Source organism: Clarias gariepinus, chromosome 15 (assembly GCF_024256425.1).
Source record: "Clarias gariepinus isolate MV-2021 ecotype Netherlands chromosome 15, CGAR_prim_01v2, whole genome shotgun sequence".
NCBI classification, from domain to species: Eukaryota; Metazoa; Chordata; class Actinopteri; order Siluriformes; family Clariidae; genus Clarias; species Clarias gariepinus.
The window spans coordinates 24031086-24056041 of record NC_071114.1 but is presented as its reverse complement, the minus strand read 5'-3'; the positions used below and the strand labels follow the sequence as shown (position 1 = coordinate 24056041).

Below are 24956 nucleotides of genomic sequence, written 5' to 3'. Positions count from 1 at the left end.
TTTCCCAGCATGCAACGGGGTGCGTCTTAAATCGGCAACAAAAAAAAAAGCCTTACTGAAAAAAAAAATCCATCTTGTTCTGACACGCTATCAGCTGAATGTTGTGCTTTAGCTTACTTATTAATGGCGAAAATAATTAATAAACTTTTTTTAAATAATTTTTTTTTTTATAAAATTCCCATGATTGAGCTTTTATAGCAGAGTCAGCATTTACTGGCAAACATGTATGTGTCTACCAGCTTGGCCTGTGTTTTGGGAGCTGGTAGATGGCAGTGGTGAGGTAGCTCGGGTTTTCACATGATACAATACCATTTCAGGTCGTAATAATATATGATTTAATTAATGTAGTCTCCAATTGCTATATAACCAAGTTTGTTTACCAGTTTGTTTTAGGTAATCCAGACCTACCTGCCTGAGGTACATCGACCTCCCAATGACGTAGAAAGGAATTCAAATGTTGCTAGCCTATTACATTTATTTGATTAAAGTTTAACACGTCTGTTTAAACTTTAAGTTTTTTTACCCAGTGATTGGTTGTCCTTTTTTTATCATAACTAATTTATAATCAGAATCAGTTTTATTGGCTATGGTAACAAACACAAGATATTTGGTTATGGCTTTTGGTGACTCTCAAGAAGTCTAGAAATAAATACAAAGTATATATTAACAGACAATATTCACATCATTGTAAATTTGTGTAACATATTGTATTGTACAAACATACAAAGACATATTAAAGAGAAGAAAATACAGATTAAGTAAACAAATCAACAATATGCATAAAGTGCATAGTGTCCATGATAGTGCTATAATGAGCATATGATATACTGTACAATATAGGGTGCAAAAAGAATGAGTAGTGGTAGTGCAATGATAGTACTGTATGTATCAAATACATGCAGTAATTGGAAATATGAATGTGCAATTAGTGTGTGAACAGCATTTTGATATTTCTACAGCAGATAGCGGGCATATAGTGGACTGCTGATCAAATTGTTTCTGGTTTAAGCACCCACAGGCCTGACATAAGAAACTGCCACTGAAACAATGGATATATCCAAGGATGTATGCTGGTCAGCTGTTTCCTAAGGAAATAATCTGCTTATGGAACATCTGCCAGAAGGGGGCGTTGTGTGAAGATTCTGCAATTTCCTGGTACCTGTGGAGTATATGGGTGAACACAAGAGCAATGATCTTGTTTTTCCCACTGTTTTCCTAACTGCTCCAAAACAGACAGCAATGCATATTTAGAGGACAGATTCTTTATGTTTGTTGCATCACTTAAATTTTGATCACTGCCTTTTAAATTCTTATTTTTAAGTCCTGCATTTGTCATTTTTATGATAAAAAATAAAATACATTAAAATGGCTATTTTTCAGTGTCACAATTCAAACAATAATTTTTTTAAATGCAAATTATTCATATTTCTTTAACGGGGTCATACGGGCCTACATGCACTTTTTCAAGCTGTTTGGACTGAAATGTTTGTTAGGAGAGTGTGTACACAACCACTCTACAATGATAAAGAGCTGCCCAGTGATTTTCTTGTCATTTATTAAAATAACATGCCCCTTCTGAAATCAGGCCAATCTCAAATGCCTGTCGATGTAACGCCACACCGCATGAGGCCGCTCCTACTATAGTTGATTGACACCGATGTTTTAGCAAAGACCCGCCCCGAGTGAGAAGAAGCTGTCGGCCATTGTTTTTCGCCGCTGGAGCAAAATGTCGCCTAAGCGAGTGTGGTGTACAGTTGTTGGGTGTAATAGCAAACACAGCAGTCGTCATTCACTACCGACATCTGAGTCGCTGAGAACGCAGTGGCTGAATTTAGTTTTTAAAGCTAACGTTCCCGCTGATCTACCTAAATGCGTTCATGTTTGCACTAATCATTTTACACCAGACTGCTTTATAAACGCGGGTCAATATAAAGCAGGTTTCGCTAGGAAGCAGCTCCTAAAAAATGGATCTGTACCAACGCTTCGTGTTCCTGCTTCATCTTCACCAGGCTCGGTGAGTGTAATTTCTTTTTCTACGAATCTTTGGAGATCGCCTTTTCTAATAATCACGATGATTGCGGTGTGTAAGTTAACTTACACTCTCATAGAACATGGTTATGTAGTCTTCTCTATGTACAGCCGTCTCTATATAATCCCTAATCGCCCGTTTATAATAAACAATGCATTAAGGTGATTGTCTAGTTGCAAACTGTGTACGTAGTCGGAAAACTATATTATGCTTACCTTTGTAACGTTAGATGGTTAATAACGATGTCTGTCAAAGATTAAGAAGTCATGTAAACACATCAGTAAACACATCGCGTTCGTATCTCTCTTAGTAAGCTTCTCCGCTTTTGTTGTTGTTGCTCGCGGCAGCGTAACAGCCCGTTAATTCATGCCCATGTAGTGATGAGAAAGACAAATCGAGTCGATGCATGTCCATTCTTTAAATTTCTGCATTGTCAGGCGATATTACAAACTTCCGGGTGGGTTCCGTACTTAAATGAAACCAAAAACTACTTAAGAAAACAGGCTCAGGCCCTATATTCCAGCGTTTTCCAGTTTGGACTGCATTACCCACAAAGCATTGCCCGCACTGCGTTGTGGGCAATGCTTTGTGGGTAATGCAGTCCAAAGCATTGCCCGCACTGGACTACACTCCCGTGGCTATACCCCACGTGTGTTGTGAAGACACGCCCCACAGAACTGGGGGCGGGCTCAGCAGAGATCATAAGCATTTAAAGGAGCATGTACTGAAACAGGTTGCTGAGAACAGAGCTAGTTTTTACCAGTTAAAAGTAGTGTTTTTTTACACAACCATTGAGAATTTTTAATTAAAGTATATTACAAACTTTTCATTAGGACCCTAAAGAATCATATTAACATTTAATGAAAAATGGGATGTGTGGGACCTTTAAGAGTATTGATACTAAAATTGTTGTAAGCTTCTAGAAGCATATTAACTACCAGAGAGTGTAAAACACTATTTCTGAAATTCTTATCATGGTGTAAAGGTATTGTTTCATATTCAAAAGGGTTTGATATTTTCAAGGGTTTAACTTTGTCATTCTCAGAAGTAACTGTGTGGAGTGATGTTTTAAAATAACTGGGTATCTAATCAATTTGCTTTTCATACTTTTGCTGGGCAAAAGTAAGGCCAAATAAAAATAAAAAAAAAATTAGCTTTCACCTTCCATCCGGTATTTGGATTAAGATATATTACTAGTCAGTGACACAATTTAAGTGGCATACAGAATAAATAGATGGATGATAGGCTTTATTATAAATTATGATCAAGCAGCAGTTTTAAAAATTTACTAAGTTAATGTTGACTCTCATTTGTGGCAAAACATACATGTACAATATCTCACTTTTCCAAAGTACATAAAAATTCACGTATGAACGCTAATACTACCGTTTGGGACTCATCAATCGGGTTTTTGATGAGGAAGTAGGGCCGGTCTTTGTCGAGAGTCGCAGAATCTGACTCGTTTGTGAACGTCAACACAGCAACAGAAGGTGCGCAGGAAATCTTTTTGCCGATAGGATTGGACCTAGAACAGGCAGATTGAATATTGAGTACTGGCGCCCTCTGTGGTAACACAACGCAATAATAAACACGGAGTGCCTCTGATATTATGAGAGTTACTTTAAAAGATCTACTTCACTGTCAGTGTTTTGGGTTCTTATCATACTTTAGCATTAAAATACGATTTATTATAGATATAATGACTATATTGCAACATTTCCAAAATAAAAGTCCAAAGACATTTTATGTGCATTTATGTAAAAGTCTATCTAATGAATGTGTTAGTTGAGTTTAGTGACGTCTAGTGTGTGTGTGTGTGTGTGTTCTCTTTGTTACTCTGTGGCTTCCATGTTTAGACTCCTACCAGTGAACATCCCCGTCTGCATAGCACTTTGTCCCCTGACATGGCCCACAAGAAAAGCCTTTTGTTTGATTTTGTTTGCTCTCAGCAGTTTTTATTATCATCATTTGAGATGATGTCCCAAGGACAAGGGAAATACACGTCACACTCCCAGCAACTTATCACACAGATAATGTTAATTAACACAATCACCATAATTATATTACACATATTCAATATCTGAGGTGATTCGCAGTACAATTAAGGCATACCCTTATTTCTAAAAGACAGCAAAAATGACTTAGGTTTATTGTTATTACTATATCAACCCATCCTCATTTATACAAATGGTTTTCGAGTCTGGTTCTGATATAACACTTGGCCTACACATGTTGTTGTTTTTTCCTGCTTTATCACCTACTTCAATTAAGAAAAAGCTGATTCGTCACATCAGATGTGTCGGGAACTGAGAAAACAGCTAAATGTGCAGGGCATTTGTTCTTCCAGGATTAGGGCTGAGAACCACTTGCTTAAACCTCTTATACCTGTGTAGGCCCATGGGAGAACTATCCCAGGGAGTTCCATATGCCATGGTACAACCCTCAGTGTGGTGCCAAGCACACAAACAAACACACATTAAGGACAATTTGGAAACAACAGTCAGCCCGCTCTGCATGTCTTTGGCGTCCCTGGAGAAAACCCAGCAAAAATCAAGGGAACATTAACGCACACAGAGCAAAGGTGAGATTCAAACCCCCAAGCCTAGAGGTGTGAGGTAACAGTGCTAACCACACCATGTTCTTTCAACACTGTCTTCTACTGCTTCTAGTTTTGGATTATTAAAAAAATAATAATAATTCTTATTTTACTTTTGTCTTTTCATATCTTAAAAGTGTGAAAACTTAGCTGGTTGCTTGTATTCAAGAAAGGCAGAATGACTGGTGATCAGTTGATTGAAGCCACAATTTAATATTTTGGCCATGAATAATTATATTATCCTCTGAGATACCTGTACCTGAAGCTTTCAACTTAACATGCTGGAATGTCATAATTAATTTTTTACCCTGAGTTAATTATTTGTTAAGAATGAGCAGATAAAATACTTAGAATAGAATTTGCTTATCTAATAGTACATCCATGTGCCCATGCCAGTGACTCTTGTTAGTCTTTATGTATCATTCCAAGACTGAAGTACAGTGGAATAAATCATTGATGAGAATTATGTTCCTATGGCCTCGGTTATGTAATTAAATGTTTTCTCAGAATCTTATAAATTTTTTAATACAGTAGCTGACACTAGTTCACTTCACTCCATAACAAAATGAAAAAAATATATAATAATCTTGTGGCGTGGATGTACAGTATTCATTTAAAATGTTTAACAAATATGTTCTCTGTATATGTGAAACTTGTGAGATCCCAAAGTATGCAATAACTGGACAATGATTTCACCAGAGTGACAAAGACAAAACAGGGATAAATAAAGATTCTCGTTTTACATCTATCTAAATTGTTAGGGGGTTTTTTTGTTGTTTTTTTTTTCTACTACATGTGAACATTCACAACACTCCACTAATCGAATCTACATTTCTGAGCCAGCCCGTTTATGATGTTCTTCCCACATGTTCTGCGAGGGACTGTTTGGAAATGATCTGCATGTGTGAATACTGCTGTTGTTTTCCTGCACATTTCCCTCAGCACTGATCAGTGCCGCTCAGACAGACACGACATCAGCAAGAGGAGGGCAACATGTCAGAACGATGCCGTCCTCCTGGCTGTTCCTGTTAAGTGCACTCCTTCAAAGGAGACTCACTAAAGAAGAGGGAATCCTATTAATGCTTGAATAAGAAGGCAGCACAGTGGCATCTCTGCCAAAAAGAGAATAAGCACTGGAGTACCATCATGGATTCAGGAGTATGTGTTCTCGAGCTTCTTGGTGTCTTCTTTTCTTTAAGCGCCTGGCTCTTCTCACTGACCACCACTTTGTTGTCCCAGTGGCTCACACTGTCCACTGATCTTCTACCTGCCGAGAGCTACGAGCTGGGATTGTGGGGGACATGTGTGGTGCAGGAGTTGGGTATTCTGGAGTGCCGGCCGTATGACAGCCTCCTCGGACTCCCACCGGATATCCGCTTGGCTCGAATCCTTATGTGTGCCACCTTGGCTACCGGTTTAATGGGAATATCTTTTGCAATCCCAGGTATCTACCTGGTCAACGGCTGTAAAGGGACCGAGACAATGAGAGAGAAGAGGACGCTAAAGATAATGGGGGGAGTGCTTTGCTTTGCTGCAGGAATCATGGGTTTGGTTCCCGTGTCCTATGTAGCCCACCTGACTGTTTTGAGATTCTTTGATGAGTCAGTTCCTGATGTGGTTCCACGCTGGGAGTTTGGTCAGGCACTGTTCTGGGGATGGACTGCAGCGTTTTTGCACATTGTCGCTGGATCATTGCTAATTACCTCTTGCATCTGGCTGCAAAATGTGCCTTGTCCACTGCCAGAGGCTCTGCCACTTCAAGGAGGACATGTCAGTCCTAAACTTTCTCCAGCGAGGAGGACAGAATATGTTTAATAAGTGTTAGTCTTTTAAATGTTATATTCCCAATAACCACATACAACTAAACCACAGAGAGATTATTTTAGTGAAATGGAAACTGCACTGTATGTGTTGTGCAAAATTACAGGATGCTGCTCTTTAAATTTTTTTTAACAAAGGTAATTTCTTCTCTTTTTTTAGCATTTTTGTTTCATACTCTGCACAAAGAATACTGATATGAATCAGTGTCAACAATATAAAGTGTTTCAAACATATTGTTTATAAGTTTTCATGAATTTTTCATGCTTGAAAAATTTAATTTGTGGCCAAATGGGTTAAAACTGATCAAGAAAAACTGATGTTGAAGAATTTGTTTGTGCTATCAACACAAAGTTGCTGACCAGTGTTTTAGCTTTGAGATCCATTAGGCTGTATGCATCGTACCTAAAACATATTTTACTGTTGTTTTTATTATTATTAAGTCTCACTAGTATCTTTATTTTTTGTCTGCATGTTTTATTAAAAGTAACTGTGGCCATGCTAGCAGGAGAGTTATATGCCTGCTTTCTATGTCACTTTATTTTACTCGCTCTCTTCAGTGTCTGCGTGTACCTGTGTGTTCATGGTTCTGTCACCTGTCCATATTAATGTAAAGTATAATCTATTTATATTGAATGTTTATAATTCTGCATTACTCCCCAAGAAACCTTCCTGAGAAAGTTTTTCGACTGCTACTGTAACATTTGTAAAAAGACAATTTGTGATCGATATGTGATTTTTGGATGCGATGACATTTTGAAGTTTGCACGACATTGTGTTTGTTTTTCTACATTCTAACAATTAATGATGAACCCGAAATCTATTTTTTTATTCTAATCTTATTATCATGCCAAGTCATGCCAAAAACTGAATGATGAAATGTGTGGAACAAAAGACAGAATGCTAATATGCCAAAAACACTGTAATGTATTTACAACAATAGCAATAAATAATTACTGAAAAAGAAATGAATAATAAGCTCAATCCATACTTTTAATAGAGAGTAATTTTTTTAATGTTGTTACAATGGGAGATTTTTTTTTTATTATTTATTCTGGATATTACATGCTACTGACTTCTGTGGGATTTCTTCAGGTACAATCTATTTTTTTATTTTTATTTCTACAAACGTATATATTTCCCAAATCTATATATATAGTATATCAAGTAATGTGATGTATATATGTATAATGTCCACAGCTTTATTCATATTCATATTATTATTATTATTATTATTATTATTATTATTATTAAATTCACCAACAAAATAAGTATTGGCAATAAAGATAAACCTGCCTGTTTTTACAGACTTGTAAGACATACAATTGATTAATTCTCTGTGCACCATGATTTGTTTCTTGAAAAAAACCCTGACAAAGCAGGATTTTTGGAAGCAGCAGTTGAGTGTAATCCTCCCTGATCCTCCTGTCTGCACTTCTACACTAAGCTACAGTTAATGACCAATGATGATACAGTTACGCAACCTGGCTCAAGACATCTTTAAAATTTTCTTAGCAGTTCTTAAAACCATTCTATTTTTCCCATCCAGAGTGTAATCATTTGCCTTTGATGTGTCCCACTGCTGACGTGTGTGTGTGTGTGTGTGTGTGTGTGTGTGTGTGTGTGTGTGTGTGTGTGTGTGTGTGTGTATGTGTGTGTGTGTGTAAAGCTCTCTTTGTTGAGCTTCCACAATGGACTTATTTATCTTTGTATGCTAATCTCACCATCTTTAGACATACAAAGGTTTCTTCACCACCACAACAAGCACATGGTCCTCTCACTAGCTGCCCGTTTCCTACCCACTTCCTTTGTGCAAATGAAGCATGGATTTCAAAGTTCTGTTTAAGGTTCTGATCTCCAAATGTGAAAAGGATGAGATGTCACTTGCACTATAGAAATTATAACATGTTACATTTATCAGTAAATTTGTATGTCTTGTAATGCTTGTACACTGCCATATTGATGCAATTATTCAGTCAACATAGCAACAGAATGCTTAAAAGCATGCAGATCGAGATACTCAGAAACAAGGTTCATTGAATTTTTATATCAAAATCTGAATAAGAAAAAAATCTCAGTGACTTTAACTGTGGTATGGTTGTTGGGGTAAATGGGCTGGTTGGGGTAAGACTGTTGCTCTCTGGGGATTTTCACGTTTCAAGTTTTTAGAATTTATATAGAAACGGATAAAAAGCAAAAAGCATCAAATAAGCAACAAGTGAAAACGCCTTGTTGACGAGAGAGGTCCAAGGGGAATTTGAAATGATCAGATTATTCTGAGCTGAATAACTATGTCTTCTAATACAAGAAAACATGGTAACTCAAACGACCAGTCTTTACAGTACAACCATGCAGGAAAGCATCTGCAAAACCACCCCAAACCTTATGGCAGATGGGCTACAACAGCAGAAGAAAACCTTGAGTTTTCAGCCATGAACAAGCTGCAGTTGGTTTAGACTTTTAGTTAACCCGAACTGTAAATTAAATATTTTTGTAAAAAATATTTTACAAATATTTTTTTAATTGTCAGTAGGTCACTTCCAGACTTGTGATTTTGGTGAGCAGAACTGAACCCTGACGTTTTCGTCTGTTGTAGTAGCCTATTAACGTTAATGTATGATGTGTCATGCGTTCTAAGATGCTTTGGTGCTCATTGTACCATGCCCACTGAAGCCTGTGACTGGTATACAGCACGTATAACTGTAACTCTATCTGCTGAACAATACTGATATACCCAAAAGTATTGGGCCCCCATTTCTTTACATTAAATTATGTACTGAAAAGTGCCTAAAGATACAATTTTTAAAAATGTTGTTTATGTAACAATCTGAGCAGCAACCTTATTGTGGAAACCTCATAGTCATCTGTCTTAACATTCAGCATTCAGCATCACTAGTATGGTAATAACCAGCCTAACCATCTATCATCATCTGCACCTGCCTAACGGGAATGATTCATAGGTCACTGTGTGGTTTAATGAACAAAAAGCATTTCTCTGAAACTGCTCATGTATGAACTTAACTGAACTGAAAATGAGGGACACATCTTGCCACAAGGCCAAAAAAGACCTTCAGGAAGCCCCGAGAACTATTCCTCATGATTACATACTGTACTGTAGGAAAGAAAAATTAGGGTTTGCTTGAGACTTTTGCACAGTACTGTATGACAACACATGGTCAAGCACTTAAATTAGTACTTTAGTATTTAGTTTAAATTTTTATAAATTTTTTTAATCAGTTTTTTTTTTTTCGATACATTGTTCTGTACTTCTCTGATGTAGGGAACTATCATGAGGATGTGGTTTTGAAGATGTGTTTTTCAGGATGTGTGAGACTACAAAGCACTTCTGTAATTCACTCTGGATAAGGCTGTCTGCCAACTGCCATAAATGTAAATGCAAATGTAAATGAGTGACTGCCTAGACAATTGCATAATTGAGTTGTGGTACTGGTTTTCCTAATCAAGTTCAAGGTGAGTGTACATTGTTATCATTAAAAGTACATTAAAAGAATAAGTGAAACATCTACTCCACTGCAGCCTCCCCTGTAACAGTTATGAATCAGAGTCTGATATTTTTATACTTTATAATTTCGAACACATACCACAATTGCCATTACTCACATCTCAGGATCATGGCTCGTCTTGTGCTGTGTAGAAATCATACGTCCTGACTCCTGCCCCAGCCTTGGAGCCAGTCAATCTGCTGAGAAAGGCCTTTTGTTCTGCCAGCATCAGCCGGTTCACAGTGCTGAGCTCACGTATAGTCGGGTTGGCACATGCTGCATTTCCAGCCTAACAATTAATACTGCTTTGAGAAGACTGAGGATGTGCTTACGTGCCCTGCCGCTGCCTTCCTCCACTGTGGTTCAAGTCAGCAAGGGGGTCAGAGGGGTCATGGACTTCATGTCCTATACTTATAAAATGTGAATTAGGGTCTGGAAAACGTATTACGTGGATAAGGAGTACTCAAATGTGGACCAAACATCACATCACATGCAGCTCACAATGTAATTAGACACATGTGTCACAAATACATGCTTTAGGTATTCATTTTGTGTCAGAGGTTTCACTGTTGACAAGGAACCACACCCCCAGTTTGAGTTCTGTACTTTTTTTCTGTACTCCTTAACCAATCCAGTAAATCTATACAGTATTATATATAGTTTTCGCTATTTGATTAGTTACATCTGTTCAACTGTCCATTAGTGAAATTATCTAACCAGCCATGATCAAGACCATCTGCTGGAGTTCAAACCAAGCATCAGAATGAGGAAGAAAGGCTTATTTCTTGGCATAGTTGGCATAGTTTGGCATAGTTGTTGGTGCCAAGCAGGCTGTTCTGAGTATTTTGGAAAATGCTGATCTACTGGGATTTTCACACACCACATGCCTTGGGGATTACAGAGAATGATCTAAGAAAGAGAAAATATCCAGTGAGTGGCTGCTCTCTGTGGCAGTGCATACTTCCGCATCACAGCCGTGCTTACAGTATATTCTGTACAAAAGCTCTCCTTTTCATGTGATATTGCTTAAATAACAGGAACTAAATAAAGCATATGGAACTAAAAGATACATACTACAGTGTTTCATTCTTTAATAAACAAATGAATAGTACTGGAACACTGTTGTGGTGTAAAGCAATAAAAAACATCAGACATTGTCTCGAAAAAATAACAAAATTCAAAAGTAGTCTCAAAAGTGAGTCTATATTCCATATATAAAATATATTTTTCCCTGCCAGCTTTATTTTGTTAACCAACATCTATAAAGATGCCACTTAAAAGCATATAAAAAAAAACTCATAAACCCGTCACCTGTCTAACATCCTGCTAGCAGATAGAATGTAATGAAAACATTTAAAAATTCAATAACATTTTTAACGATTCAATAACAATGTGAACCGCTTAAATATTGAGTCATTCATTTATAGCATATTATACAGTAAATGTATTATTTTGCAGAAACCACACTTGAAGGAACAGGAAATTGTTTTAAGAGCTAATGTCCTTAAAGTGGTAGATCATTATAAGGAGATAAGGAAAATAATCTACCACCGGGCTTGGAGCATGACTCATAAGAATCCGATGACACAAATACTATCTCTGTCCGTGGCCTCATTAGTCATAACTCGCATAGTTATAGTCAAAATAGACAGTTAGGTGTTTTCCTTTTTTAAAGTTAACAATGCTAAAAATACATGAACATAAGAAAACAAAGGTATAGGTTTTAACCCTGATTTACCACGATATCATGGGAGACCCTTTTCAAAGAGCTGTGATGCTATAGAAAATAAATTAACCCCTTCTGACCAATCATAATCAAGTATTCTGCGGTGCTGTGATATAACTCTATACAGAATCACACATAAGGTCACATTTAAAGTAATACAGATGTCAGGGTTTTATTTCATCATTTAGATTTGATCCCTCACTTTCATTAAACAAAAAAAAAAAAAATCACACAATGCCAATGTGACACTGGTGTCATTTAAAAAAAAAGAAAACTCACAATATTAGCATTCATTGTGTATCTGCGTGAGCTGTTTGCAATGATGTCAAGTGTTAAATCCCATGAGAACTGTATGTTTATGAATAACTTTCCAATTAGTGTTCTACCCCAAAGGACACACACACTTTAATTGCACTAATGTGGTTTGTCTTGTAAACAATCTGACCAAATCTCCTTTCAAAAACATAAGCATTTCAATGAATACACAATTGAGTGTTAACAATCATAACATGAGTTTATGACTGGAAAATGAAAACCCACATTTAGCCATCCTTCTGCGACTGGAATGCACGGTTGTCAATACCGCTGAAGTTCTTTCTGCTTTGCACTATCATCTGTTTGGATTTCATATGATCTGCCATCCCAGTTTCAATCAGTCCACAGGAGTTTCCCTTTGTCCTTGAAGGACTGATTTTGGTACTCAGTCCTTCTGGCAGCTTGTAACACAGAAACACTGTTCCACTCAACACCACCATGATGGAAGCAAAAATTCCAACAGCGATACCAGGACCAACATATTGATCATGAGGAGCTGGGGGCATGTAGAAGTTGGGTGGAAAGTTGATGGTCTGGTTAGTCACCACAGCGTTTAAGTTCCAGAAAAGAGGAATTAATGAAGTCACACCAGCAAGTAACAAAAGTCCCCCACCAAAAGAAAAAGCCAGAGTGATCGATCTGGTCTCGTCAACTCCAAAGTAGACATTCCTGAGTCCATAAATAACACTGGAATTGCCAAAAAGTCCCAAGATGAATGCAAGCAGCATGAGCACCTGAGCTGCAGCAATCTCACTAGGTGTGTAAGCGTCTGTCAGTTGCATCCGCTGGCAGTAAACGACCTCGTACTGAGACGTGACAAGCACATTGGAGAAAAAGCACACTCTCCAGATGCCCACCCAGGCCAGGCCAGAGCTGATGACAGACAGGTCGGAGACCTCCCAAACCCTCCACTCCACCAAGCCTACAGTCACGATGGTGAGGATCCAGCCAGTGGCACTCACCCAGAGCCCCACAAACTGGGCGTGTGCAGTGTGGGCCAGGTATGGCATGATACACTAGCTTTTACAGTCCGATAAAGTTGTAAGCAGTTGTACATTCTTCCATCGTGGCGTAAAGCACACACGTTTCCTGAGTATCCGGGGATCGGTCTCTGTTTGATTTAATTTGTGTAAAATGGACTCAGCTCTCTGTGCAAGTCTTGGTTTTTTGCTGATCCCTCTTGTCCCGTTTCCAAGAAACCTGGCAAACACACCAGTGGCATCCCTTGGAGAGAGTGAGAAGGAGAATGAGAGAGAGAAGAAGGAGATGTAGGCAGTTATTGCAAATTAGCAGGAACATACTAAGGCTGTTTAGGGAAGTAAATACACAAAAACAGGAATAAATAAGTTAAAAAAATTCACAGAACTGATATTTCCCAAAGCAACAGTTCATTTACAGTTTTCATTACTGTTGCTATGATGCCGTAAAGGATACAAAAGAAATCTACTTATAATTATTTACTTTATAAGTCAGACCAATATTTTTTTTTAAAAATCCAGTTTTCAGCATATCACATCAGCAATCACCAGACCAACAACTAAAAACTGAACTGTTCCTTTTATTGAAATCAACATCTCATTGCACTTCACAATTTCTGCTAATTAAAGGTCACAACAACACATTTTTTTTCCTTTTAGCTAATGAACAAAGGAGAAACAAACTATGACTAGTGATGACAAACCCGTAAGCTTTATAAGCATAAAAGCCTTACAATGTTTATTTATTCATTTTTTGCACAATTATACATAAATAACATAAACACCAAACATAATTAAAAGATAACTGGAATACTTGAATATTTTTATGTCTAAATTGTCTATTTAAATTTTACTTTAAAACCACAACCTCCGAAATGATGTACAGTCATTCAGAAACATATGTTATTAGGGCGCAAATATATATATATATATATATATATATATATATATATATATATATATATATAAATGAACAAAAATCCATTCAGAAAATCTAAACTATAACTAAAGCTGTCCTCACCTTAAGCAGTTCAATGATGATGTTTAAAGCACAATACAAAGGTTTAACATTGCACCTGAAACTCAGTAAGAGCCTCACTTCCTCCTCACAGCCATTCAGAGTAAATATAAAAAGGACTGTATGTATCAATTATTAACCACTCATACACACTCCTTCCAGATGACGGGGCTGACGTCCTCAATAAAACCATCACAGCACCTATGCCACAGATATTGTTACGGTCAGATGTTGTAAAGCTGTGTAAAATGGTACAATAAAATCAAAGGATGTGGGACAAGCCTTTTTTTTTTTTTGCTTCTACCATCAAAGCAATTGAAATTTATGGCGCAGTGAACATGAAATTAGGCAATATGCCAGGAATTGTGACAGAATTTATGAGAAAAGTCACAATTGGTTAAAAGGTGTGGCATTTTGTTAAATTGCCTACATGGCCTAACTTCCTAAATGCTGCTTGGTGAAAAAAACAAACAAAAAAAAAAACAATAAAATTCCACTTAAATACTCATTTAATGCTGACAATTCAAATACATCAGTTTTTTTATAGTTGTAGTTTTATATAGATGATGGAGTATATCATCAGGATCTTAAGTAAAGGGATACAGTACAGTATGTCTGTTGTGCTTGAACATTGACTCGACTGCACCCTGACCATTTATGTCCCTGTATCTATATAGCTCTGGGAGGCTTTGAGGAAGTTTTAGAGTCAGCTGTAAGGAGAACCCAGTGTTGCATCATACTCAAAATAGGTTATCACCTAATACTTCTGACATACAACATGGGACTTTTAAAGCTATAATAAAAATTGAAGATAAACATACAGTGCATCCGGAAAGTATTGACAGCTCATCACTTTTTCCACATTTTGTTATATCACAGCCTTATTCTAAAATAGATTAAATAAATTTAAAAAAATCAGAATTCGACACACAACACCCCATAATGACAACATGAAAAAAGTTTACTTGTGATTTTGGCAAATTTATTAAAAATAAAAAAAATTAAGAAAGCACATGTACATAAGTATTCACAGCCTTTGCAAAATTGAGCTCAGGCACATCCTGTTTCCCTGATCATCCTCAAAATGTTTCTCCAGCTTAATTGGAGTCCACCTGGTAAATTCAGGTGATTAGACATTATTTTGAAAGGCACACACCTGTCTATATAAGGTCCCACCGTAGACAGAGCACAAACCAAGCATGAAGTCAAAGGAACTGTCTGTAGTGCTCAGAGACAGGATTGTCTCGAGGCACAAATCTGAGGAAGGTTACAGAAAAATTTCTGCTGCTTTGAAGGTCCCAATGAGCACAGTGGCCTCCATCATCCGTAAGTGGAAGAAGTTCGAAACCACCAGGACTCTTACTAGAGCTGGCCGGCCATCTAAACTAATCAGGTCTATATGGTAGAGGGGCCAGAGAGTCTCATCAGACCTGAGAATTTTGTTTCTCATGATCTGAAAGTCCTTCAGGTGCCTTTTGGCAAACTTCAGGCGAGCCGCCAGGAGCATGTGGAGCCACTACAATAAGCTGCCAGGAAGAAAACTTCTTTCTTTTACTAAGAAGTGGCTTCCGTCTGGCCACTCTATCATATATGCCTGATTGGTGGATTGCTGCAGAGATGATTGTCCTTCTGGAAGTTTCGCCTCTCTCCACAGAGGACCTCTGGAGCTCTGACAGTGTGACCATTGGGTTCTTGGTCACCTCCCTGACTAAGGCCCTTCTCCTCCGATCACTCAGTTTAGATGGCCGGACAGCTCTAGGAAGAGTCCTGGTGGTTTTAAACTTCTTCCACTTAGGGACGATGGACAATGACATAGATGTGGGAAATGTGGGGAAAAGGGATGCGCTGTGAATACATTCCAGATGCACTGTATACTGATGACGTTTTAAAGGTTAGTATTTAAACCCCTGCATACACATGAAATTATCCAATCAGCCAATCATGTGACAGAATTCCATAAATGCATAAATGTTTGTAGATAAAGGTCAATATTTTAGTTAATGTTCATAACAAACAGAAGGGGGGATGATGATTTGATAACTGAATGAATGAAGAGTTCTATAATGTTCCCATCAACATGTTCCTATCAAAGTGACCAATAGGTTTATACTGTATCCCCCTTAAAATGTTTACAGTATATATCATATTAGTTCTTAGTTCTAAACATTCTTATATTCTTATATTCTTATATTATATGCACAATATACAACAACATTACTAAAATGAAGCTCCTTCGGTTCATTTAGGTATTTTTCTACCCATTAAAAAAAGAAAAAAAGAAAAAGAAGAAAAAAAAGCTCATCAATGCCCCAACTAACGAGAAAACTGTTATATACTGTAAAACACCATCTGCATAAAAGCCACATGTATATTTTATGCATTCAAATAACATACACTCCATTTGGTTTGGATTCAGGTATGCACATTCAAAAATCAGAGTTTCAAATATTTCACAGTTGTGGCTACATCTAGTACATCTTTATGTGTTCTAAACCCTCTTACAGTATAATGGACATCTACACTGATCAGTAACGGCACTAGCCACCACAGACACCACAGCACACCACCAGAGATCTTGTCGAGTCATACCCTTCAGGGCCAGAGCCACCCCAATAGCATTAAGGGGAAGATAAACCACATTGGGCTTAATGTTATTGCTAAACAGGGTATATATACTGTACTTTTTACAGTTAGAAGGCCAGTGAATATTTATAAAAAACTTGTATTTTGGTAGGCAATAAATTGGTGCCCTATCCATGATATTCTGCCACACCACTTATCCGCTCCCCATACTGGCTTCCTTTAGCTTCCCGCATTAAATTCAAAATCCTGATGCTTGCCTACAAAGCTAAAAATGGCTCCACACCAACTTACCTCTCGCATCACGTTCCCTCTGATCTTCCAGCACTGCTCATCTGGTCCCACCGTCTCTCAGGGATCAAAGAAGACATGCATCCAGACTCTTTTCTGTTCTGGCACCTAGGTGGTGAAATGAACTTTCTCTAGATGTCCGTACAGCTGAGACTTTGGCAATCTTTAAATGACGACTCAAGAGACATCTATTTCCTCAAAGCACTTTTTGTGCTGGATAAGAGCACCTGCCAAACGCCTACTGTAAATGTAAACGTAAATATTACGGCTACATGCTTATTTTTCACATGATAGGATCCCGATCCATTCTAAATGGCCATGACAAAGTGCTTAATAATGATTTATGAACAAATAGTTGTGGAAGGCTTTCGGGAATTTATAATAACTGTTAATCCACCTATTGGTAAATTTCTCTAATGTCGGATAAAACTCTATAAGACCAGATTTGGTAAGACTTGTTCTTGCATGCCTTTCATCTTAACATTTTTTCTTATTAGAGTACAGTATAACTGAGTTTTGAATTTGTCTTACAGTCACATATAAATATTTGCTAAAAGAATTTGCTTAGACCTTGAAAATAAGTATGTGTCTTATTACAGGGAAACCTTTCAAAAGCCTTCATCTGTGGTGACCACTCACACGTTACTTGCAGTAAAAATTATTAGCTTTAAAACTGCTGACTTCAAAAAAGAAAAAACACAACAGCATTGGGAAATCCATAGCAATAATTAATCATAAATTACCTGAAATAAATGTATTTACAACAAAAAATCCAATTAACAACTGTGTTTATCTCCCGGATTGAATTGATTTTTTTTAGAATACTCATTTACTGATAAACTTCCTCAGAGAAAAACAAAAAGGTCAACATGTCACAGTGCTGAAGGTGGTAAACTATCACCTCTTGGTGTAAATCAAATTCAATTACGTTCAGTAGCTCGGCCTCTGCTCCAGAGGCAGGCTTTCCTTCAGACACTTGAGCTGCTCCTCTCCCAGTTTAATCCAGTCCTCAAGCTTTCTCTGCTCTATGATGAGGGCTGACTTCATCTTCACAAAGTGCTGGTAGTCAGCAAGGCAGTCCTCACTAAGGTAGCTGGCCAGGATTTCGTAGACCAGGCGCTCCCTTCGGTCCAGGTTCTCCTTCAGCTCCTTGGCGTCTTCATGCTGGTGAATCAGGAGCTTCTGTTTTCCTCTTAGTGTGTGCTAAATACAAAGGCATTCAGCCAAAAACAAAAAAAATAGACCTGTGATTAGATATATTATTTCACCACACTAAAGTCTGCCCACTCATTTTGTTTACTTGTAAGAGAATGCATTTGTTATCATTTTAAAACCTCTGTACCTTCTCCTCAGCTGAAACACTATCGTCCAGGTTATTGAGTGCATTTTCCACACGTGCCAGTCTCCCCGACAGTGAGAGTAGCAGGCTGACCACTTTGTCCAGGTCTCCAACAAACATTCTGAACTTCTCCAGCTCATTGGGCTTGCAAATGGCCTGCACTGTTGCCTCCACCTCTCCACCCAGGGTGTTGTTGTCCTGCATGTCCTCTAGAAGACTCTCTCTGGCCTCACGCAGTACCCGAAGCTTCCTGCTCAGACTGTCAATCAGCTCCTGCTACAGGGACGGACAGCAAGTACATGCGTTAATAGGAAGGTCACACATAACAGGATTACAAGTCTATTGTAAATATGAGGGCTAGTTTCACTGTGGAGATTCAAGAGTAGTGCAGCAAAGAATATGTTAACCAAAAAAAATCTAATCCCACTCTTCAGTGATTTTACACAGGCTTTCCAATATTTTTAAATATTACTGTAATTTATTTTATTCGCACAAAAGTTTTGGTATGTACACAGTGCAGAATTCCTAATTTTGTATTTTCAGTTATAGGTTTAAAACTGAAATTCTAGCAACTTCAACTGCAACTGCTTAGTCTGGAATTTAGACTTTTTTTAAAAAACACTAAATAATGACTATGTGTTAAAATGTTGGCATGAGATAGCTGTACCTTCTTCTTGGACAAATCATATTCAAGGTCATCTTCAGAGACCTGCTCCTTCATCTGTTCTTGCATATCCTTCATCTTAATCAGAAGCTCGGCTTTGGGAGCTGAAGTGCTATAATATGAAGAACTTGTCGCTAGGGAGGCTGAGGCAGCTATCTTGTCATCATCTCTGCAAATCAAGTACGCAGAGAACAATTGCAGTTATAAGTGACAAAGGAAAAAAGTTTTTAAAAAAAGAACAAATCCAGATCTTGTTATATTATTATACATTATACATATTCAAGTACTTTAGACATGTGGAATACAATGGAGGACCAACAAAATAAGGAGTCAGCTGCTAGGGACATTCTAATAAAAAAAAAAAAAAAATGAATAATAATAATAATAATAATAACAATAATAATAATTTGCCTAGCACATTTCATTTTTCATTTTTTCCAAATGTCATTAGATTGCCTTTAGTTTGTAGTGTGTTTACTGTGTACAAAGTACAATGCGCATACACATTGTGTGTTGCTTTTACATTTTAAATCCTGGAATATGTCTGTGCCCTAAGGGAGGAAATAATCAATTGATGTGATACCCTGGTCTTTCAGTACATTTAGATCATCAGCTGAGTTTATTTTATTGCCACATAATGATGCTGACCCTAGACCACAGAGATGGTCACAGAAGCCATACATAGACCTAGACCTAGATCACAGCATGCTTCATGAGCTTCCCTTCTTACTCTGGCACTCCCTTTGACTCTGGAGTGAAGTCAGTCTGGACTCATTAGACCACATGACCCTTTTCCATTGCTCTAAATACTAATCTTCATGCTTGAATCTTTGCTCCCTAGAAGATTAAAGCCTTTTAGCCTGGCTACTGAGTGGTTTTCTTATGGCCACACAGCTGTTTAGTCCAAATACTGTATGTTTTTAACTACTGCATATGGAAAAGCTCCTACTTTTACTATTAAACATACTGTATTAAACAGACCTGTCAAAGGTTAGGACACACCTTCTAATTCAGTGGTGTTTGCTGATTTTTTTTTCTTTCTACATTTTAAAACATGGCTGAAGATATCCAAAATATGCAATGATCATGTGTGAACACTTTATACTGTATTGAGACGTTTCTGCTACTTATGCTCTGTAAAGCCTTCATAACGGCTCAAATACGAGGTGCTGTGATTTCTGAGGCTGGTAACTCTAAACAGCAGTGGTAAGGTTTTGGTCTTGCTTTCCTGGGACAGTCTTCATGAGAGCCAGTTCAATCATGATGCTTGATGAATTCGATAATACTGTTCTTGCAAGAACTGTTCCAGAACAGCTGACCTTTGTGTCTTCAAATTACAATTGACTCTTGTTGTTGTTGTTGTTGTTACTTAATTACCTAATTCCGTACAGTACTGTATGTGTTTTGAAATCTCCAGTATTGTTCTAGAATCACTAAACAAAAACATTAAATTTGGAAGGTGTGTCCAAACTTTTCCCTTGTAGTGGAGCTGTAATTTGTATTGTGTTTTTTTAATTATGCTTCACAAAGGCTTTAAACAATCTCCATTCAGGAGTTTTTTCTGACCACATTTCTTCTGCGAAGTTGACAGTACAGCCACAGTTCTTAATGCAATTTCAGACATTTTATATCTCCTTTGTTGTTTTATTTTATTTATTTTTTTTGCTTGACCTTATTTATAACAGCTACCTTTCTGTTAAGACAGTGTATATAAATTACTTTCCTGATATGCAGTATACAGTAACACCAGCAGAGGACAGTGCTGTAAAAGCTTTTCTTCCTAATACTGTAAAAATTCACTAACTAACATCTAGTATACTATAACTCTGCTGAATTTGCCCTAGCCATTCAGACACTAGGAGTTTGAGTGTAACATCATTAATGTAAATTGTCTCTCTCATATGCAAACATCGCAGGTACTCACTTCTTCTGTGTGGGTTTGGGAGACTGCTTAGAAGCAGACTTTCTCCTTTGCTGTAGACGCTCCAGAAGCTGCTCTCCCTGCGGGTAGATCCCTTCCATCAGGTCCATAGTGGTCTTCATCTTACTCTGGTCCAAAATGTCTACAAGACTCTTATCCATTCCCATGATGTCTCTCACAAGTTCTTCTCTCTTCTCATCCTCCTCAGAAAGACCAGAAGGAGCTACACTAAGCCTCGCGGACTCTGTGCTATCCATCTTCTGGGCCTCTGAAGAACAGGACAGCTTAGCATGGAAAAGGGAAGGAGGCCGCTCTAAGGTGCTCATGTGCTCATGTGTAAACCCTTCATCAGTGGCTTCAGGTAAGTCACTGGGAACCAGATAATGCTTTGTTTCTGTATCAGAATTGCTTTCTTTATGAACAGCCATCATGGGAGTGTTTTCCATGGAAGAACTGGGCTCTGTTGTGACCTCCTTAAGGTTACTACTTTAAAAGAGAGTTAACTTGTTAGATGAAATAGCAATACGTTATAGATAACATTAAAAAAAAGTTATATTATAAATACAAAAGAATACATAAACCATAAAGGGCTACTCTCAAATTTAAGTGATCTGACGGAGAAGTGCCATCTCATAATGCTGTAATTTAGCCCATAATCGTACTAGCTTGCTTTATGGAACATTGAATGAAACTATAGACACTATTGTTTATTAATACATTTTTAAAAATGCAATTATTGTGAAATTAAAGTGTTCTAAAATGAATTAATCACTTTGGTAAACTTTGTGGTGTTTCATGTTATTCTATTTTGCATCAAGCTGCATAACACTACAACATCAATTAATAATTTATTTTTAACAGAATGCCCTAAAAACTGTTTTTTTCTTACACAATAATGTATACTTTTAAGCCTAGTTCGCACTTTCATGGGTTTAACAGTTCCGAAACGCTTTGATGTCTTTAGGCATGAAATCACTAAAAGCAGAGATAAGGCAAAATAAGGTGGCACTATGCAAAGGCATGAGAAAGTGCATAATTTGGTAGAGTAAGACCACAGATAACAGTGATTACATAAAAATAGCTCTATGATGCACTGCAAGGGTCTATTGTGCAGATCCCTACAGAGAGAGAGAGAGACCCATGATAACCGAAAGTGCTAAGACTAGAGCTGGCTTTTCCTTTAGTCACTTATGAGGTATAATAGCAAGAAAACCAGAAATCTTAACATTGTTACAATTCACTTGGTACCTTTAATCAGGTGCCTCACAGTTATATAAAAGTCTAACCTGTCACTATGAATTTTCTCTGGGCGTTTGTGTTTTGGATGAGCCCCCTCCACTGGTTTCTCTTTTGACAGGCTGATTCTCTAAGGAAAAAAAAATTCAGGAAACTTCAGTCAAACATAAGTTAACACATATTAAGCACTTCATCTAAACAGCAGAGAAAGCAAAAGCAGAATGGAATGGTTGCAGTGTCAACCAATAAAGAATCTAATATTCTACCAAACTGCATGTTTACTAAATTTGAGAAATATAAAGTGCAATATTGACCCTCAACTTAAGTAATGTGTATTATAATATTATAATAATTGTACTTTTTTTTGGCCTATAACAGCTCTTTACATGGTAGTCAAACTTCATAATGTTCTTATCACCAGGCAAAACTTCAGCAGTACAATGATAAGTTCATTATACAACCCCATACCCTACAAAGCACTTTTGCCAAATGCTTAAATGTAAATATAAATGTAAACAACCAGGTACAACAAAATGTAGACCAATGACATGCCTTGTGACAGAAGTTAATTAATGTCTCAGCTCAGTCAGTGCTTAATTGATTAGGAAAAAATAGAACAATTCTTACTTACTCCTCCATGAATGTCTGCTGATGGAGAAGACCTGGACCTTTCATGGATGCACACAGTGCTGTTGCCTTCTTCTATCCCTGAATCCAAAATATTCTCTGCCGAGTGAAATTTGCCAGATGTTTTTCCACCTACTGACTTCCTCTGCAAGTTCCATGTTGCCTCATACTCTGCAAAAGTGCCCAATCGCTGCTGCTCTTCAGCTGTGGTGTTATATTTGTATGTACTGAGCTGCTCTTTTGATGGAGGCTTTTTGTCATTTTTACATACATGTAAAGCAAACATATTTTGTCCTCCACTGATGCTTTTACTGGGGTTGAGTTGGGATTTCTTTGGAATAGGTTTGGAGAATGTTGGTCTAGAAGCTCCTTCAAAAAACTTAAATCTATCTACAAATGAGCTAAGAGCAGCTTGTTGTGAGGCTGTTTCTTCTATGCCCAATTCATTGATCTTGTCTGGCTCTGAGAAAGAATGGACTCTTTTGTCCAAGGGGAAACGTTTTCGACTTCCAATGCGTGAGACATGACCACTGGAAGAATCAGATATTTTACTTAACTGACCTTGAAATGTTTCATTCTTAGGAAGCTCCAGATCTCTCCTTTTAAATGATGTGGCCTGCAGAACTTTGGCTTGTGCCTCTTTCAGGTGGTCCTTGTAGGTACTTGTAAAAGATCCATCTGAAGAGGATGTAGAGGTCTCTGTGGACTTCCAGATATCTTGGTCCTCCTCACATTCTCCAAGACAATTTAAGGTAGCAGCACTCCGGCTCTTTTGAAGCTGGGCTCGCTTTTCTTGTATCTCATTGAGCAAAGTAGTTGCATAACGGTCACTTCGCCTTCCTTGTTTGCTACTTATGGGATCGGGTTTTTCTTGCAGTGTGCATCCTTTCGTTGTGACCATGTTACTCTCAGCCAGAATCTTGTTTTCATGAGCTAAATAATGTAACAATGGGGTCTTCTGAGGGCAGATTTTGTGTCCATTCTTGGAGATCCAAGGGCTACTTTGGTTATATTTGTGCTCTCTGCTGTAGAGATATCTCTGCTCTGCCTGTTGGTTCGTTAAATTGTTGCTGTGGATTGCTCTCCATGGATTTTCATTCTCTTTTTTCAGAGAGTTGGACTTTATTATTGCTGGACTAAAGGCTTCTAATTTTGGAGGACTGACTGTGTGTTTGTAGCTTTTGTTCTCAAGTGCCTGCGGGGAAGTCAGAAGGCACTTCAATTTATTTGTTCTTTGACAGTTTGCCGGGATCCTCTCACTGATATTATGTATAGGCTCTGATTCTGGTCTCCATTTATGTTCTCCAATTCCATCTGGAAACTCTTCTGTGGGCTCCTCAGAAGTGATGCATAAGTAGCGATAATTAGCCATTCCATCAGAGCTGTTGTCAAGAGCTGTGCTAGACAGAGACCCTGTGGCACTTCCAGTTTTCTTCTCAAAACCCACATTTATGGGAAGATCCTCCAAGCTGTAGTAGTAGTTGCCAACACTCTGCATTTTGGTTGCAAATGTGTTTCTGGGATGAAGGTAGAATGTACTTTCATCACTATGCTGTCGTTGATGTTGAGGTTGACAAGAAAAAGGGTTCTGGCCTTGTCTTACATCAGTACTAGATAAGGAATAAAGCTTTGTAGTATTCAGATCATTTTCTGATTGGTGAACATGTAGAAAATCTTTCTTAGATGGTGGGTTATAGCTATGCTGGAGTTGGTGTCCTTGTTCATTGAAGTGGTAGTCATCAATCTGCCTGTCTGTAACTCTACTATTAGATTTCTGATGGTATTGTGCAGGTGGTCCATTTAAATATTGACTGCTTAATACTTTTGGACTGGCTGCAGTGAAGCTGTCATTGTGTAAAGGGGGATCTGTGGGAGGTGGCAGGTAAGTTGCTGAAGACTTCTCTGGAGCATGCCACACAGGGTTAATATCCAATCTTCCAGAGGTGAGGAATCTGGAATCAGCCTGGTCATCGGTCTTGGAGTTACCACCTTCATTACTCACAGGAATCTGAAGGTATCTGTGGTGTTCACTTTGGCTGCCCTGATAAAACATACACTCTGACTTGGCTGCACTTTCTGACAAATTCTGTTCAGATGTGCAAGAAGGAGATCCTCTATATCCAGAATTATGTTTATCACCACTTTTTGCGGTTGCAAAATTTTCTACTCCAATGTCATGTGTGTTAGGGGAGCGCTGTGGAAGTTCCATGTTGCCCACTGAACTCAAATCGCATGACACATGCTGACGATTTGTCTGACCCCAACAACTGATGAAGAGATTTGAGGAAGAACTAAAATAGTAGACATAAATGTTAT

General features: G+C 37.8%; 3 protein-coding genes across 6 annotated transcripts in view; 1 reads left to right on the top strand and 2 right to left on the bottom strand.

The window, feature by feature from the left end:
• Positions 1 to 5598: 5598 nt before the first annotated feature.
• Positions 5599 to 6708, top strand: LOC128543275 (putative claudin-24). The gene has a single exon (XM_053513648.1). The coding sequence runs from the start codon at positions 5772 to 5774 to the stop codon at positions 6438 to 6440; it is 669 nt and encodes a 222-aa protein (XP_053369623.1). The 5' UTR covers positions 5599 to 5771; the 3' UTR covers positions 6441 to 6708.
• Positions 6709 to 11935: 5227 nt separating this feature from the next.
• Positions 11936 to 14063, bottom strand: LOC128542938 (claudin-34-like). The gene is made up of 2 exons (XM_053513141.1): positions 13986 to 14063; positions 11936 to 13211 (listed from the first exon to the last, which is right to left on the bottom strand). Exon 2 carries the CDS (start codon positions 12995 to 12997, stop codon positions 12215 to 12217), a length of 783 nt encoding a protein of 260 aa, XP_053369116.1. The 5' UTR covers positions 12998 to 13211; positions 13986 to 14063; the 3' UTR covers positions 11936 to 12214.
• shroom2b (shroom family member 2b) overlaps positions 13526 to 24956 on the bottom strand; it is a 26434-nt gene continuing 15003 nt past the window's right edge. Inside the window, exons 4-10 of one of the 4 annotated variants that reach the window (XM_053513138.1) lie at positions 22645 to 24931; positions 22064 to 22143; positions 20781 to 21263; positions 18860 to 19025; positions 18196 to 18468; positions 17755 to 18056; positions 13526 to 16961 (exon numbers count right to left, since the gene is read on the bottom strand). In XM_053513138.1, the coding sequence (XP_053369113.1) occupies positions 17784 to 18056; positions 18196 to 18468; positions 18860 to 19025; positions 20781 to 21263; positions 22064 to 22143; positions 22645 to 24931 (3562 nt within the window). In that variant the 3' untranslated portion in view covers positions 13526 to 16961; positions 17755 to 17783. Of the gene's footprint in view, positions 18057 to 18195; positions 18469 to 18859; positions 19026 to 20780; positions 21264 to 22063; positions 22144 to 22644; positions 24932 to 24956 lie in introns of all 4 variants that reach the window. The other 3 variants (XM_053513137.1, XM_053513140.1, XM_053513139.1) reach the window with 3 other exon arrangements.